At 34.5% G+C, this 15,816-nt stretch overlaps 1 protein-coding gene and 1 long non-coding RNA gene across 2 annotated transcripts in view; one reads left to right on the top strand and one right to left on the bottom strand.

Annotated features, from left to right (window-relative positions):
- The window catches only part of LOC132913777 (uncharacterized), a 32,728-nt gene extending 17,666 nt beyond the window's left edge, over positions 1 to 15,062 (top strand). Inside the window, exons 3-5 of the mRNA XM_060972326.1 lie at positions 12,275 to 12,409; positions 13,039 to 13,484; positions 13,625 to 15,062. Coding sequence (XP_060828309.1) covers positions 12,275 to 12,409; positions 13,039 to 13,484; positions 13,625 to 14,411 — 1,368 coding nt within the window. The 3' untranslated portion in view covers positions 14,412 to 15,062. The remainder of the gene's footprint in view (positions 1 to 12,274; positions 12,410 to 13,038; positions 13,485 to 13,624) is intronic.
- Positions 11,712 to 13,197, bottom strand: LOC132913792 (uncharacterized). The gene is made up of 3 exons (XR_009659452.1): positions 13,063 to 13,197; positions 12,448 to 12,565; positions 11,712 to 12,367 (listed from the first exon to the last, which is right to left on the bottom strand). It is a non-coding gene; the product is annotated as an uncharacterized LOC132913792 (long non-coding RNA).
- Positions 15,063 to 15,816: the final 754 nt, after the last annotated feature.

Genomic DNA, 15,816 nt, shown 5'->3' with positions numbered 1-15,816 from the left:
TGTAAACTTTTGCAACTATTAAAGGATTAAGCAATTTAAAAAATGTTTCGATTATTAAACTCGTGAATTTATAAATTTCCCGATCGTTCGGATCTTTAAAATTCAAATCTTTTGAAACGTCAAACTTCCAAGTTCTCAAAATTCCAAAATCCTACATTCCCAATTTCCCAAATTTTCTAATTTTTCAACTTCCGACCTTCTAAGTCTACAACTATAATGAATATGCTGAGACAACTATTTTCGTCTTGTTTCACTCTCGTTTCGCTCTTTAAAGAAAATAAAAAAGAAAGAGAAAGAAAAGAAAATTTCAATAGGAAGTGTCAAGGTGTAGAATCCATCGATCGTGGCCAGAGGAAAACAGCGATTTTCTGATTCATCGTCCTCTTAATTTGTATTCAACGTCCGCGTTGTCGCTACATCTTATTGTCCGCGGAAATTACATTTTACGCGAGTATCATACCGATGTGCAAATTCGACGATTTGATGCTCGATGAATACGAGTTCGTTCTGTATGCAAAACCCGTAATTACACGCTTTAATTCGAACATCGTACTTTGTTCCTTCATCGGAAATCCAAGAATTATTCCAACAGGATATCCAAGATAAAATACTTGCAGCTTATTACGTCATATATTATACGAAACCACTTGTTACGATATAGTTATAGATATGCGTTAAAAGCAGGTCGAATTTACCTTATGATTTTCTTACGATTTGATTTGCAATTTACGTAGAATTCGACGTTTTAATTCCAACATCGTACTTTGTTCTTCCATAGGAAATCCAAAGATTATTCCAAGGGGATAATCCAAGATAAAATACATGTAATTTATTACGTCATATATAATAGAAAACTATTTGTTACGATATACCTATGGTACATAAAAAGACAAAACAAATTTACGTTACAATTTTTGCTACATTTTCATTTACAACTTTGTTACAATTTTACTTGCATACGATTCTAGTTACAACTAATGTTACAATTACGCGTTTCAATTCGAACATCGTAGCTTGTTCCTTTATCGAAAATCCAGGGTTCGTTCCAACAGGCAAATATCCAAGGCAAAATATTTGTAATTTATTACATCATATGTTACATAAAACTATTTATTACGATATAGCTATAGGTATGTACGAAGACTGTACGAATTTATGTTACAACTTTCCGTAAGAAATTCTTCTTTTTCCTTTTCAATCCTGTTGTGGGTACGGTGTCGTAAACGTAAAAATTTGATGTCGTAAACGAAGGAAACGTAAATCTCATAAAATGAACAATCATAGGATCGACTTGAAAACCCTGGAAGATTGCAATACGCAGCTGAATGTCCTCAAAAATTACAAAATCACCGAGAACAATATTGATATAAACCTGTCGAACCGAAGCTCCCTTCGATTTACCAAGAAGTCGATGTTAACAACCCCGTGAAGACTCTCGAACTTCCTACAAACATGCTAACACATATCCACGACGTAAGGTTGCCAGCTAATTAACCGTCGTTCTCATTGAAATACAAATTTTTCCGCGTAACGGTAACGTTAATCGTCGTACCTGTTGTTTCCATCGGTGGTTGCGTTGTTTTACCGTGAAAAATCTTCGCGTCGGAAGGAACGAACGTTACCAGCCGGTGTTATTTGTTTTAATAATTAAGCGACGATAAAAGCCGAGAAAACGGACACACGGCTGGCCGTCGTTCCGTTGCAGCCACGTCGACGGAAAAAAGGAACGTTCGAGCGATGGGTTCGCGGCGTTGGAGTATGCAGCGGTAACCGCTGCAGCGGAAATGGAAAGAGAGCATGGCGAGGGACGAGAAAAAGAGAGAGGAGAAAAAAATAATTCGAGTATTCCAACAAGAGGAACAGAGCGGATCTTCCTAGCGAAACATCGTCTGCGTGTTGGCGCGAGGTACTCGTCCTCTCTCTCTCTCTCTATTTCTCTTTCTCTCTTTCTCTTTCTCCCGGTTCGTTTGACTGGAATGCACCAAAAATAAATTCGGCCGACGGAGACCACCGCCATTTTCGAGATCACACCCCTTAATGCATTTGTCTTTCCCCCTTCTCGCTCTTTTCTTATTCTCGCATCTCCGGACTCGTTCTGTCACATATTTTCTAGATCGTATCGCGTTTCTGATCCCTCTAATCGCGCGTTTGCGTCTGTTGCATCGAGTTTGATTCTACTTACAGTCTCTTGGTCAGCGTGAACTTTACGGTGGCGAGCTTTGAGCATCGAATATTTCGGGCTGTCGATAGATTTCGACAGGAAAGTTTGATTTTTGGTTAAATGCGACAAATAATCAGGGGTATACAGAGTGTTTCATTTTGTTTGATTCCTAGTTACTGTCTTTTGGTCAGCGTGAACTTTACGGTGGCGAGCTTTGAGAAACATCGAATATTTAGGACTTTCGATAGATTTCGACGGGAAAGTTTGATTTTTGGTTAAATGCGACAAATAATCAGGGGTATACAGAGTGTTTCATTTTGTTTGATTCCTAGTTACAGTCTCTTGGTCAGCGTGAACTTTACGGTGGCGAGCTTTGAGAAACATCGAATGTTTCGGGCTTTCGATAGATTTCGACAGGAAAGTTTGATTTTTGGTTAAATACGACAAATAATCAGGGGTATACAGAGTGTTTCATTTTGTTTGATTCCTAGTTACAGTCTCTTGGTCAGCGTGAACTTTACGGTGGCGAGCTTTGAGAAACATCGAATGTTTCGGGCTTTCGATAGATTTCGACAGGAAAGTTTGATTTTTGGTTAAATACGACAAATAATCAAGTATACAGGGTGTTTCATTTTCATTCCGCCAAAAGGTGGCGGTATATTCAGTGATTGAAAATAAGAGAAAGATGTACGAACATAGGACAATCGATGCTTCATTCTACGTTTACCGACGAATCATTTTCATTAATACGATCGACCAGCGTAAATGATGATTTCTAAGCATTTGAATTATTGTTTCTGTAACATTTCTTTCTTATTTTCAGTCATAGAATGTACTCACACCATTTGACAGGATAAGAATAAAACAACCTATACACTATTAAACAATACTTAATTAGATATCTATTTAGATTACTACGGATTTCTACGCAGAATCACATTTTCAAGAATGTAATTAAAAATGTAGAACCTCGGTAGAACATTGTTTTGCCCGCTAAGTACAATAGAAAGCACGGCATACACATGCTTTGGATGTCTTATATATATTTTCGTATGATGCACATTTTGTGCAATGTTGCACTTTCAAAGTTCCTGTAAATGCATAGAAATCCGTAGTCTACTTTTACTATATTAATTTTTATTATATATACTATATATAATTATTATATTAATTTGCGTATAACGCGGTGATTCGATAAAGAGAATTAATCGCGCGACGTTAAAGATTGTACGTTTATGATAATGGCAGAAACGTGGACATATATATAGTTAAAAACTCATGTAATTATAACCAATCGTTACAATTATTATAGTTAAAAATTATCACACTTCTTCATCGCGTATTTCATCTTTTTTAATCTATTCTTACCATTATCTTTTCTAATTTGTAATTAATATTCATTCATGTTTGACTCGTAAATGAAATACTGTTAGTTAGTTAATTAGTTAGTTAGTTGTAAATGAATGTAGCATTTTTTATTTGACGTATTTTATTGCCAGCAATCCTCGAATAGGATCTTACGTGTAACCCTAAACGAGAATAATTCAGTCCTCGTTAAATGCTCTTCATTCAATTTATTACCTGGTTATATTTTGATCGCTACTGTAATGCACAGGTGTACAATCTTTAAAAGTAGTCTTCTGATCGTAAACTTTTCTTGTTAAAACTCGCCACAAGTTCTCGATCAGTTTCAAACGAGCACTCAATGCTGGCCATGCTAATAATTTTATTCTGAAATCTTGGAACCACGTTTCTGTAGTGGCGACTGTACAAAGAGGAGCGTCGTCTCATTGAAAATTTGCCTTTCTGTCTTTTATTTCATTCGTGAAAGGAAATATTTTTATAATTCATCATGCAAAATCTCCTGATATTCTATCGTACAATTTATCCTTTACAAACACAATTTCGCTTAACATATCCAGGCACGGTCGATGGTTTCTTAAAAATGTCGAAGAGATAATGCAGAAAACGCATTTGACTCTACGATTATTCACAGCACTGTATCTGATATTTGACAGGAAGGGAAATTTGGAAATTTCGGCTAATATAAGTGCAGGTATAGCCTTCTTGCAGAAGAACAAACGTTTCTTTTCTGTGTTTCGTTTCACGATGCTTCTTATTTCATGGATGGTGGATCATAAAAGGAATTATCGCGTAAAAGGAATTGTACGATCGAAGACAAAAAATATCACTGAATATTCTTGCATGCAACAGCAAGGGATAAATTTGCTGCAACGTTCCTTTCTTTTATGTTAATTCCAACACGTAAAATATTTATATTTGTTTCGTAATTACAAATTTCAACTACATGTCGATTATCCTAATCGCGTTAAATATCGTCCGATCGTGGAACACGTGATTCCGGGGAATAGATATTTTTCCACTGGTAAATCGTTATATCGTTATGTTATTGTATGTTGTTAACCGTTTGAGACTCAAGTACACGATCGCGCTGTATCCTTATCCTTGTCTTATCCTGTATCCTTATAATGTTTTAGAAGCTGAAAATGTCGCTTGAAAATAGAAAACGAAGAGCAATTTGAAAAACACTATCGCGCTATGAGTGTGAAAATTGTGACGTAGGTTTATGTGTTGTACCGTGCTTCAAAATATATCACGCTCAATTGTACTATCAATTATCAAAGTAAATTATTTAAGTTCAAGTATATGCATCATACCTATAAGAAAAATTATAATTTAATAATCAAAAACTTCATTGCAATGTGCTTGCCTAGAGAACATCATTATCCGTCACAGCTGCAGTGCTGTACCGTTTGCTCGTAATTCGCATCAAACTGTCGTACAGACAAACAGTCCCGCACAAAATTCAACCTAAGTATCTAAGAGGTTAAGTACGCAGTAAAGCCACGGTCATTGGGAAGGTTAATGGAAAACGACAGGTGTGAGAATAGCCTGAAATGTCCTTTGTTATCTACGCGGCTAATGTATTACTCGCTTCGTATCTGATGACCGCAAAAGGACAAATTTTTAACACTAAACCTACCGCGGCGGTTAAATTAACCGCTCTCGAACTTCTACACAAATTTAGCCATATTTACACTTTATCATATTGCTCCATAATTTATGACTTTTCCCAAAACATTCATACAACATATTTTTTATTACTTTTATTTACTTTCTGAGAAAAATTTGTACTCTGCCTTGCCTACCTCGACAAAATATTTTCGTTATTCAAATAAACGCAATCAGTACAAAGAAAAGGCTATCTCAAGGTCAAATGACAAACAAAATCGGTAATAACAAATAATAACAGCTGTTACACCCGTAATCTTGTCATAAATCATAATTCATCCCTCGATCAAGATGATCATCAACTGTCAAGACATATCAACTCAAGCCCATAATAATCCTAAGGAACCGCCATAAAATTTAGCATTTTTTACAGTCCATCGTTACAAACATTTTAAAAGTCGAGATGTTTCTTAGGGTTATTGCTCATTGCGATAAAACACGGGAAAAGCTTTCCCAACTCCACTCTCGAGTAACCGTTGGTGAAGAATCTCCAATACTCATAAATATTTTTGTATAAATATCGCCGTCACTCACCATATTCTTACTGGTTATTGTCCTTTCGACTAAAATACACCTGTTTGTTAGTCAATTAGTCGACATCTGAACTTGTTATCTCTAAAATTCTCTAAAAAGTTTTGTGTAAAGTTGTCATAAAAGTAAAAGTAAAGCATATCAAATGTGACAATAATTTTGTATTTCGTACATGTTATTATTCTGTGATAAATATTTACCCTAGAAATGTCAAGACTTTAAAAAAAAAGTTACGGATATAGAAGAAGACTGTTCAGTGTGTAGTGAACAAGAAACTTCAGCAACTGAAAACGACATGGAAACACACGAAAAGCTATTTACAACTGAATCAGAGTCGAATATTATAAATAAATCCAGGACAAAAAGAGAAGAAATTATCGTTGACAGTAAAGGGCGAGACTGATGTAGAGAACCGACGTATCGAAACTGGACCAGATGGGACAGTTTGGAGAGAAATAGATGCAAGTTCCAAACTTGGCAGAACATCAGTTCATAATATTTTTAGGGATATGCTAAACGGCATATTATGAAAGAACAAGTAAAGACGGCATTTTATCTTATCATTAATCATCGTACAAAGGATCATATAATAAAATGTACGGAAGAAGAAGAATTTAGAGTATTGGGGAATAAGAGGGAGCTAGATGCAACAAAACTAGATGCATTTACTGCTTTGCTATATGCTATATGCTATATAAAAAATTTAAATGTATCATATTTGTGGAATAAAATTTGAAGACGCATTTTTTTCAAAAACAATGAGCAGGAATGACTTTGCTGAAATTATGAGGTTTATACGATTTGGTAAGAAGAGCGAAAGAAGCCAACGTTTACGAACCAATAAATTTGCAATGGTATCTAGAGTATAGGGCCAATTTACAGAGAATTCACAAAATTGTTATAAACCTGATGCATACATTACTTTTATATAAAGTAATAAAACAGAAAAGCAATAAAACTATCAACAAGTTCAGATTCATTACTACAAAAAAATCGTAAAGCTTACAAAATTACGAAAATTTGTTTAAGACGCGGGAAATATGCGGCAAATGTACATTTGATAATAAGATAATTTATAAAAAATGCAGCGAAGTTGAATAAGATATATCTCTATATAAATAAAAGTGTAATTCTACTTAAGTCTATAATTTAAATTAAACAAAAGTAAATTTGGACGAAATTTTATGAAAGTTCATCATTTTATATACATTTAGTTATAAATTAACCATTATCCAAGTTAAATCATAAAAATTACTACTTCTTTAATCAGCGGTCATTTTGACCGCACACAGTAGGAATGGGTATACACAAAGTGTGGGAAGGTTTAGTGTTAAACGTGAAATCGAGCGGACGCATTCAAGGCTGATTAGAAGGATGATAGTTTCGACTAAGACGATGCTCAATAGTCTGTAAAGCTAGATTTTGCAATTATTCGAAGGACAGGGATTCCTTTGTCCCGATGTATGTACAGTTAGTCACTTTGTTTCGGAGTTATCAACTGCTTCAAAGGATAATATACTGACTCACGAAAGTACTGCGGATATTTATGTAAATATATAGTTTTGTAAAAGAACGAAATCTAAGAAGAAAATCTGTTTCAGCTATTCTGGATATTTTAAGTATCCTTGCGTGTTATGTGCATGCTGTGCATCTTGAGATATTTCTGCAAATAAAAAGAAAGTACTTATACTAAATAGCTTGCAATTTCTATATACATTTTCAAATCTGTTTCAAATTTTACCGATGTAGTAATCATGATAATCGAGTCTCGCAATGCTATTGAAATTTCAAAATGTTTCATACTACGCGGATAATATATGTTCATAGACGACGTCTACTTTCGCAAGTCTGTGTATGTTTCCTTTGACGCGTTCATAAGTCGTATCGAATAAAAGTTTACCCAGATACGCTCGATGCGTGCTGATTTTTGTTATTATGAATTTTGAATGAACGACTCCTTAGAAAGTATAATTAGCTTTTTCTTTTCGTAGCATTCCGTATATTTTAATATCACAGCTATTTCCTCTGGACACGAAAAAATTTGAAATTCTTTTAAACGGTTAAAGCACTTCTTTCGTCATTTTTTATTTAAATCGTTTCTTTAAATATCCGATGAATACACGCGTTTCTGCTTCAGAAAGCAAAGTAGGCTATCACATAAAAATCTTACGGTATTAAATGTAAAATATTCAGGCTTGATTCGCGTCCTAGAATTTTATTTTATATCATATTTCCGTGTTTTATTATGTTGATCGTTTCTGTGCTGTGTCATGCACGTTCGAATGGTACCCGTACTCTCTGCATAAATCCATTAGTCACACTAATACTGGTTCGAAACGAAAAACTTTTATGATTTATACTGTAAGAAATATTCTTCAAATAACGCCAGTCGGTAATTACTCGCTGTTCAACTGAATTAGGTCGCAAAAAGTTGATTCTCCCATTCGAAGAAATTATCGTCACCGTGTTATGTCTTCTAACAATCGTACGAATTTTCTACGCAATATTTTCGCTTGTTGCTTGAAGTAATGGATATATTTAGGATGGACAGTCTTGGACGAGACAACTCTATTATTTAGAATGATTTTTTCATCATCTTGTATATTCGAATATGCAGACAACCTATATACGATAGTAATAAAATTAAAGGAAGTTTACATAGAATTGTTTAGCGCTATCTTTTTAATTTTTTAAAATTTTTCTACGGAATGATTCAATCTTAATTAGAATTTTGAGAAATAATACCTCTTGCTGTTTGCATTGTCGATTACGTGACATCTTGTATATAATACTATCAATAAGATCGACAATTTTATTGAGCGAAGCGAAAGTAGAATTTTTTAAATAACAACATGACTTTTTTTTATTTTGGTTTTTTACAATTTGTCCTTATGGACATTTGGTAAAGTGTTATATCTTATTGGTGAAAAAAAAAAAATAAAAATAAATATAGCATGTGGGTGGCTACTCCCAGCGGGGTGCCATCTTCGTGTTTGCTAGGTTATATCTTGTATGTACAACATGACTTGATAAAAATTTCCCATGTTTCTTTCTACCCTGATAGATCCTTTATATCTGTCAGAATTTTAAAAAATCATCCCCCTTGCTAGCAAGATCAATTTATCGAGGAAAATAAAAATGGAATTTTTTAAATTACAACATGGTTTGGTAAAAATTTCCTATGATTCTTCCTACTTTGGTAAATTCATCTTTATATCTGTCAGAATTTTAAAAAACCATCCCTCTTGCTCATCGAGGAAAATAAACATAGAATTTTCGAAATAACAACATGACATGGTAAAGATGTCCTATGGTTGTTTCTACCTTGATAGAGCCATCTTTATATCTGCCAAAATTAAAAATGAAATCAGCAAAGAGGCTGATTACAATCGTTCAGTTTCAGATGTGCCCTTAAAAGGTGAACTGGAATGTTGAGGAAACGTGGAAACAAAACTATCAGAGACGGTATCGGAGGCGAGATACACCAATATGAATATGAATATATCGTCGAATCATCGAATAAACATCGTAAAAGTTCTTATATTTTAAAGATTTGCATTATCAGTTACGTGACACTATGTACGTTATCTTGTTTGAGTCACGACGACTATTAGATACAAAGAGGTATAGTCAGTGTGTAGAAGTAGAAACGAAGAAATACTGAATAATTCAGGCAGTGACCGTAGCGAGTGACGTCATGATAGTATTCAGCCGGTGGACGGTTCAAGCTGAGCGACCATGCGGAACCCCATCCGCTTAGGTCCCCGCTGAAAAATTTCAGCTTTCCGTACAAATTCCCTTATGTGAACGGGACACTGAAAGAAACCCTTGCCGGCTCATCGTCAAAGAAACCATAGGCAAAACACGTCGTCTTATCCTTCCATCATAGTGCCGTTTTACGCGCGTAAAAGCGATACCGACTTTTCTTCGCGCTCCTTGTGATACGGTGAAACCATCGGTGAAACCAAGCTGGGACTTTGTATTCTTTCACCGTGTGTTACGAACTTTTTAATAATTTATGATATGTAACATACATGTAATTTATGATACATTTGTTCTACATTTATTGGCGATGAGAGATGGATGTTTTATTAGAGAAATAAAGAATATCATCGGAGTTCGTGGCTGTGAAAGCGAGTGTCAAGAATTCGTAATTGCTAATTCTTTATTTATTCGAGTGCAATTAATTATCCCAGTTGCAGTTTCGTCTGGTTTTCTAATATTTTACGATGTTCTCAGCCGCTTGGTTTGATAACACGCCTCGTTTTCTGTTGGCTAAACTTCATATTTAAATATGATAAATAAAATGTATATTACATAAAACATATATTAAATAAACTTTCTTAATTGGCTTTAAGATCGTCCAGAGAGAATCCACATTTTACCGAAGTAAGTGGTTTTCCACTTTAAATCCAAACAGACATAACGTTTAAATACATGAAAAGAATACTTTCAAAGAAAGATCAGCAGGAAGAGGAAGAGGTAGAGGTAGTAGCGATTCTTGTCCGGGACCCTTGTTGTATTCTTCAATGATTTCTTAATCAATAATACACGCAGCAAAAGATGAAAACACTTTAGATAGAAAAGGAACAACTTTTGTTGTCATCTTCTCATTGCTTCTTCTATTCCTCTTATTTTTTCGTTGTTTCTCTCATTTCTCTTTCTATCCTTCCTTGGTGGACCTACGGTTTTATATGGGTTCCACCGTAACAACCAGAGACCGCGGTGAAATAAACGCATGCAACTAGGAATAAATCCGAGTTTCAGAGGTGCTGGCTGAAAATTCGACTATTAGGATGTAGCATAAAAGATATAACTTAGAAAAAACAAAGCTGGCACCCCGCTGGGGCAGTCACCCACATGCTATGTATTTTTATTTTATTTTTTTTTCTCACCAATAAGATATAACACTTTACCAAATGTCCATCAGGACAAATTGTAAAAAAAAACACCACCACCAAACCATATACGTAAAAAGATCGTTATAAAGAAATTGGCCAATAGTATCATTTGAATTGCATGAGGCGGTCCAAGAGAGTCGGAGCGTTGAAAAGAGCAAAGATTCAAGATTTTCGAAATATCGTGTATTTTTCTGCGACTGGCTGAGAGCAAATCTCCGCTGATGATTCTAATAACAGTGATAGTTGAACGCGTGGCGACCGAACGATGAACGCATGATTCTTTCAACATCTCGCGCGTCCTGGCTTCGTTATCAGGCATGGCCCATCGCCGGATATCTCGCAACTCGTACCGTATTTTTCCCGCCATTGTATGGAAATGTCAGAAACCTCGTGTTTCTTCGAACTTCTTTTATTCCCGGTGTCCGCGACTCGGCCACCGAAAAGAAAGAAATATGCAAATGTTAAAGGGCCTATCCGTTCGAATGGCGGTGCATCATCGATGCTCGAACCTTTTCAAGTTGTCCGAAGTAACTGTTCGCCGATGTCTAATTGTTTGCTCAATGACGACTGCGTGACTGGACTCGCGGAAAACTCAGTCCTCTTTGTGCGTTTTCTATTCGACTTCTATTAAAAGTCTGTTGGGGTGTATTAGATGGCGTTTTAAAAGACTTCCGAGGATGTTGACCGAATAGGATCATCAATGTTGGGTTGTTTAATTATTTTCAGTGTGGTAAAGATTTCTATTCTTGGGGGAAAATTTGTTATTGATCCGTTATTGGATGTTTCTTGATGATACGAGTTTAGCAGGAGATCTTTAAATATTTCTGCTAAATATATGTTGATATTGGGTGTAATTCAGGATTGTTTAATTGGTTGTTTCAGGATGTAAATAAGTTCTTTAGGATAAATCAGAAATCCAGCAGATAATTTTGAAGGTTGATTAGGTCTAAAGGAAATTTTGGAATATCGTGATAATGAATTTGCTGGAAATTCTGTAGAATATTATTTTATAAAATAATAGCTCTAGAATATCAATTAGAAACCTAGTAGTCATATTAATAAGCATATAATAAATTTAATACAAATTCCGGAATATTTCTTCCTTAATTTATTTATTTAGAGTCCACCTTTAAATCTTATTATTTTATTATACGGTTGTATACATTTGTATTTCATAGACTTATGCAATATTATACCTGGAATATTATTTTGTAAAATGAAGGCGCTAGAATATTAATTAGAAAATCGACAAAAAGTTTAAGGTAATTAAAGATACAAATATTTAACGTTTCTCCTACGTTTAACGGTGATTAGAGCAATGTATTATTTTAAATAAAATATACCGCTATTGGTAAAGCAATGTCCGCACAATAAACAGGCGTACGCTCTGCTAACGTCGAATTGTGTTCACTCCACCGTGTGAAAATCTCCTACGCAAGGTGAAACCTTGTATTAACGCGTGTATATACGCCGTACCATGTCGCTTCTTTCTTCTTTTGAAACGATTATTATGTTCAGGAAAGTCGTTCGAGAGCTGGACACTCTCCTCGTTAAACCTAAAGTGCGATAAAAGTAAGAAATTGAATTTAAAAAGAAAACACCAATAATTATCGTTAACTGATTTCGTCATTTTTATTTTTTGTTTCAGCAATACCGATCGTTGATAGAAGAGAACCAAAGACTTCAGAAGGTTTTAGCGACCAGTGAAATACCTCACGTACAAGTAATCGACAATGTTTTCCTGCAAACACAGGTTGAGACATTGCAGTGGCAACTGAAACAGGTCTGTATTTAACCATAAACCACGATCGTTTAACATACCTGATTTACAAGAGGAAATTGTTGATGTCCTCGACCAGATTACCTTATCCCCATTTCTTGAATACTTCACCGTCTGTCCCCGAAAAATATTCGATTGCCATTTTTAACACTTTAGTACCTGTACAAATATTAAGAATTAAAAATATGCAAAGAAGTGAAAGACTTTGGCAATTTTAAAACAGTACAGCTTCAACTTTAGACAGAGGCAACTATTTCTACATCTCTTTTAACAAAGTTTTTTATAGTGTAATAAAAATGCCACAAAATCGCCTTGAATTCCCATTCCTTAAATATTAAAGTTTCAAATTTATTGTAGTTGTGCACTTATTGGATAACCACAGCATTATTATTGCTTACACAATAGTTACATACGATGTCACAAATAAATAACTATTCTGTATGCAACAAAAATGCTGTGGTCATCCAGTAAGTGTGCGTGTACGTTTGAAGCTTTTAATACTCCAAACCTGTGCACAAATCTTTATATGAAAATATAATATGTTAATAATACAATATGATTGAAACATAATATAAATCTATTGTAGAAATAGTGTAAATTGCACGAATATTTATTTATAAAAAAATTTACAGATAGAAGCAAATAGACAGATGTACCGTGCCCTGATGGAGCAGGTGCTGCGATTCCTGGACCGAGCCCGCAAAAGCTTGGATATTCTTCACGAAAAGAGTAATCCTAAGGATAAGAAGTTAACGGGACGGTTTCCACGTAGCCATAGCGTTCACACTGTGCACGCAGATTCCTCGTCGATTCATGTTTCCTCAGCGCCATCATCTTCGACTTCTTCTCGTTTCATGAAGTCGAAATCAGTCACACAGATCTCACCGTGCACCAGCAACTTCCGCGAATTCACTTGGTCGATGCTTCGTAGAAACGATACAGCGAATTGTACTCCTCCACGTAATAAATCTCAGGATCTCAATAAAACTCATGACGGTGTTGTTTATAAAACCCCTACGTCACCCGAGCTGGACCCGAATGATATACCGCCCCAGAAACTATCCCAAGAAGCATTTAGGTACGTAACTAGATACCTAAGCGATTAAAATACTTGTTTTGTAGTGTTTAGTTACTAATAAGTAACTTCAAATATCTCTTTATTTAAAATATTTGAAAATAATAAACTATTTTTAACTAATTGTAAATTAATTGTTTCAGATTAATGAGAACAGTCCAGTCGTTGCTCTCAATGAGAGAACCGGATCTGGCCAGAGTCTCGTCAACAGAAAATAACGAATCCTCCCCATCACCCGTAGAGCATCATCGTTACAATAATCATCACAACGAAGTATCAATGTCCTTGCAGGATGGTAATTATGTAAATGCAACGTGCTTGCAGGAAGCTATCGGGTACAATAGATGTTCCAGTTATGACAATGGAAACGAATCAAGTACTACCAATAACGACAATAGGTGTTTGTTAAAATCATCCTCAAACGTTGTTGAGATCAGTCAAAGTTTGCACGATCTTCTCCCTGGTATAAGAAGATCCCTTGACACCACCTCACTCAACTCAGGAAGCAGCAAAAATACGGAAGAAGAGGATCTACTTCCAAATAATAGCTGTTATAACGTATCCATATCGAATCATAAACGTATTTACGTATATACGCCGACATCTACGCCAAATAGACTTGTTAGAAAAGTAGAGATAAAGGATAAATCTTCGAAATCAAAGGCAACTGCCAGTATGAGCAGCGTCGAGGATGAGAGTGGATTTTCTTCTATGACTTCTTTTCAAGAAATTGGTTTACCTAACGTTCTGCCAATTTCTCCTATAAGAGGTTGTCATCAAGAGGTGGGTTTACCGGTAGTACCATCAGAAAAAGCTAGGCATCGTAGGTGGTCTTCCACTCCTGCTGAAATTCGAGCTTTCTTTAAGAAACATCGTGGTAGCTACACCACCTCTCAAACTACCACTAAATCTTTAAGTGTCTGGGTTTGAATGATTTTACTAGCAATATACATAAACTACTTTCTAAATGAAATGACTCTGATCAATGCACTTGATATATTCAAATGTAAACAAATGACCGAACATAGAAGACACAGTCGAGTATTGATATGGTAATTTTTGTTATAAATACTTCTGTCTGAATATTTCCAGATCAGTTTTACATTTTATGTGTTCATGTTCAGGAAAGTTTTATCCTTTAAGAAACGTTTAAAGCAGTTTAGAGACAAACGTAATGCGAATAATTGATACAATCGTTTAAAATTTCTTTTTGTTTCTCACTTATTTGACTTTAGTTGTATGAATGACTTGATGCATTACTATAGAATATAAACTTGTTCAGAGTTTCATTAGAAGGTTAATATGTATACAAGTGTATTTAATACTTTTACATGTATTAGGAAAACAATTCTTAATAGTTATATGCAAAAGATTTTGTAAAAGTTGTCTCCAGCATTTGTATTGACAGAAGCAATCGATAATCATATACATCTCTTAGACGTGTACCAATATTGTAATTGAGCATTTTGCCTTTTTACTGGTACTTTAAAATATTTTAAACAGTCCCAACTTCCACTTTGAAATAGTGTTCAATTTGTACTTACAAGTATTACTGTGCAGCGTAAGTCATTAAAAGCTGCAATCCGCTTTATTTTATGAATTTGTACATAAATAATGATACATAAAGTATTTGAATACTCAATATAGTAGAAGTTTCTTTACCTGAAATATAATTACTTCTAATAATATAATTAATTATAAGATTTCCTATATACTAATATATAAAATACTTTGATACTATTTGTTTATATTATAATATTTTGTCCTTTTTAGACTTACACAAATATATGCATCTTGATTTATTTTCAAGCATGTGATCATTAGACCAATGATCGATTACACTTCTATTTGTCTAATAACTTTACATCTTTTATACAGCTTTTACATACTTTTTTCATTGATTCACTGTTTTAGATTGTGTGATTGTAAGTAGACTGAATATGTTTATGCAAATCTATATTTTTATGAAATACAACTAACAAAACAGCAGGATCTTTTAAATATTACAAGTATAGATATTTTGTACATTTTTGTACACTTGAATTTATATAATAAGCATCTGCAATCTAGTTATAAGCTACTGAAAATTAACATTATAACACCCATTATAAATAACTATAACATATAAGAAATAACAAAAATTATACATAACATTATAAATAACAAAAATGTCTATATATTTGTATAAAGGAGTGAGTGTCAGCGCTTTCAACTTCGAAACGCACACAGAGCACCGAACTTAACGAACGCAAGCTAGAAATTTAAAAAGATTTAAGTGAGGAGAACACTTGATCATTAATTGAGGAAAAATAACGTGAAATAAAGAAAAAGGAAA

Source organism: Bombus pascuorum, chromosome 13 (assembly GCF_905332965.1).
Source record: "Bombus pascuorum chromosome 13, iyBomPasc1.1, whole genome shotgun sequence".
Taxonomy (NCBI): Eukaryota; Metazoa; Arthropoda; class Insecta; order Hymenoptera; family Apidae; genus Bombus; species Bombus pascuorum.
The sequence above is the reverse complement of the archived record's forward strand: the minus strand, read 5'-3'. Positions and strand labels throughout refer to the sequence as shown.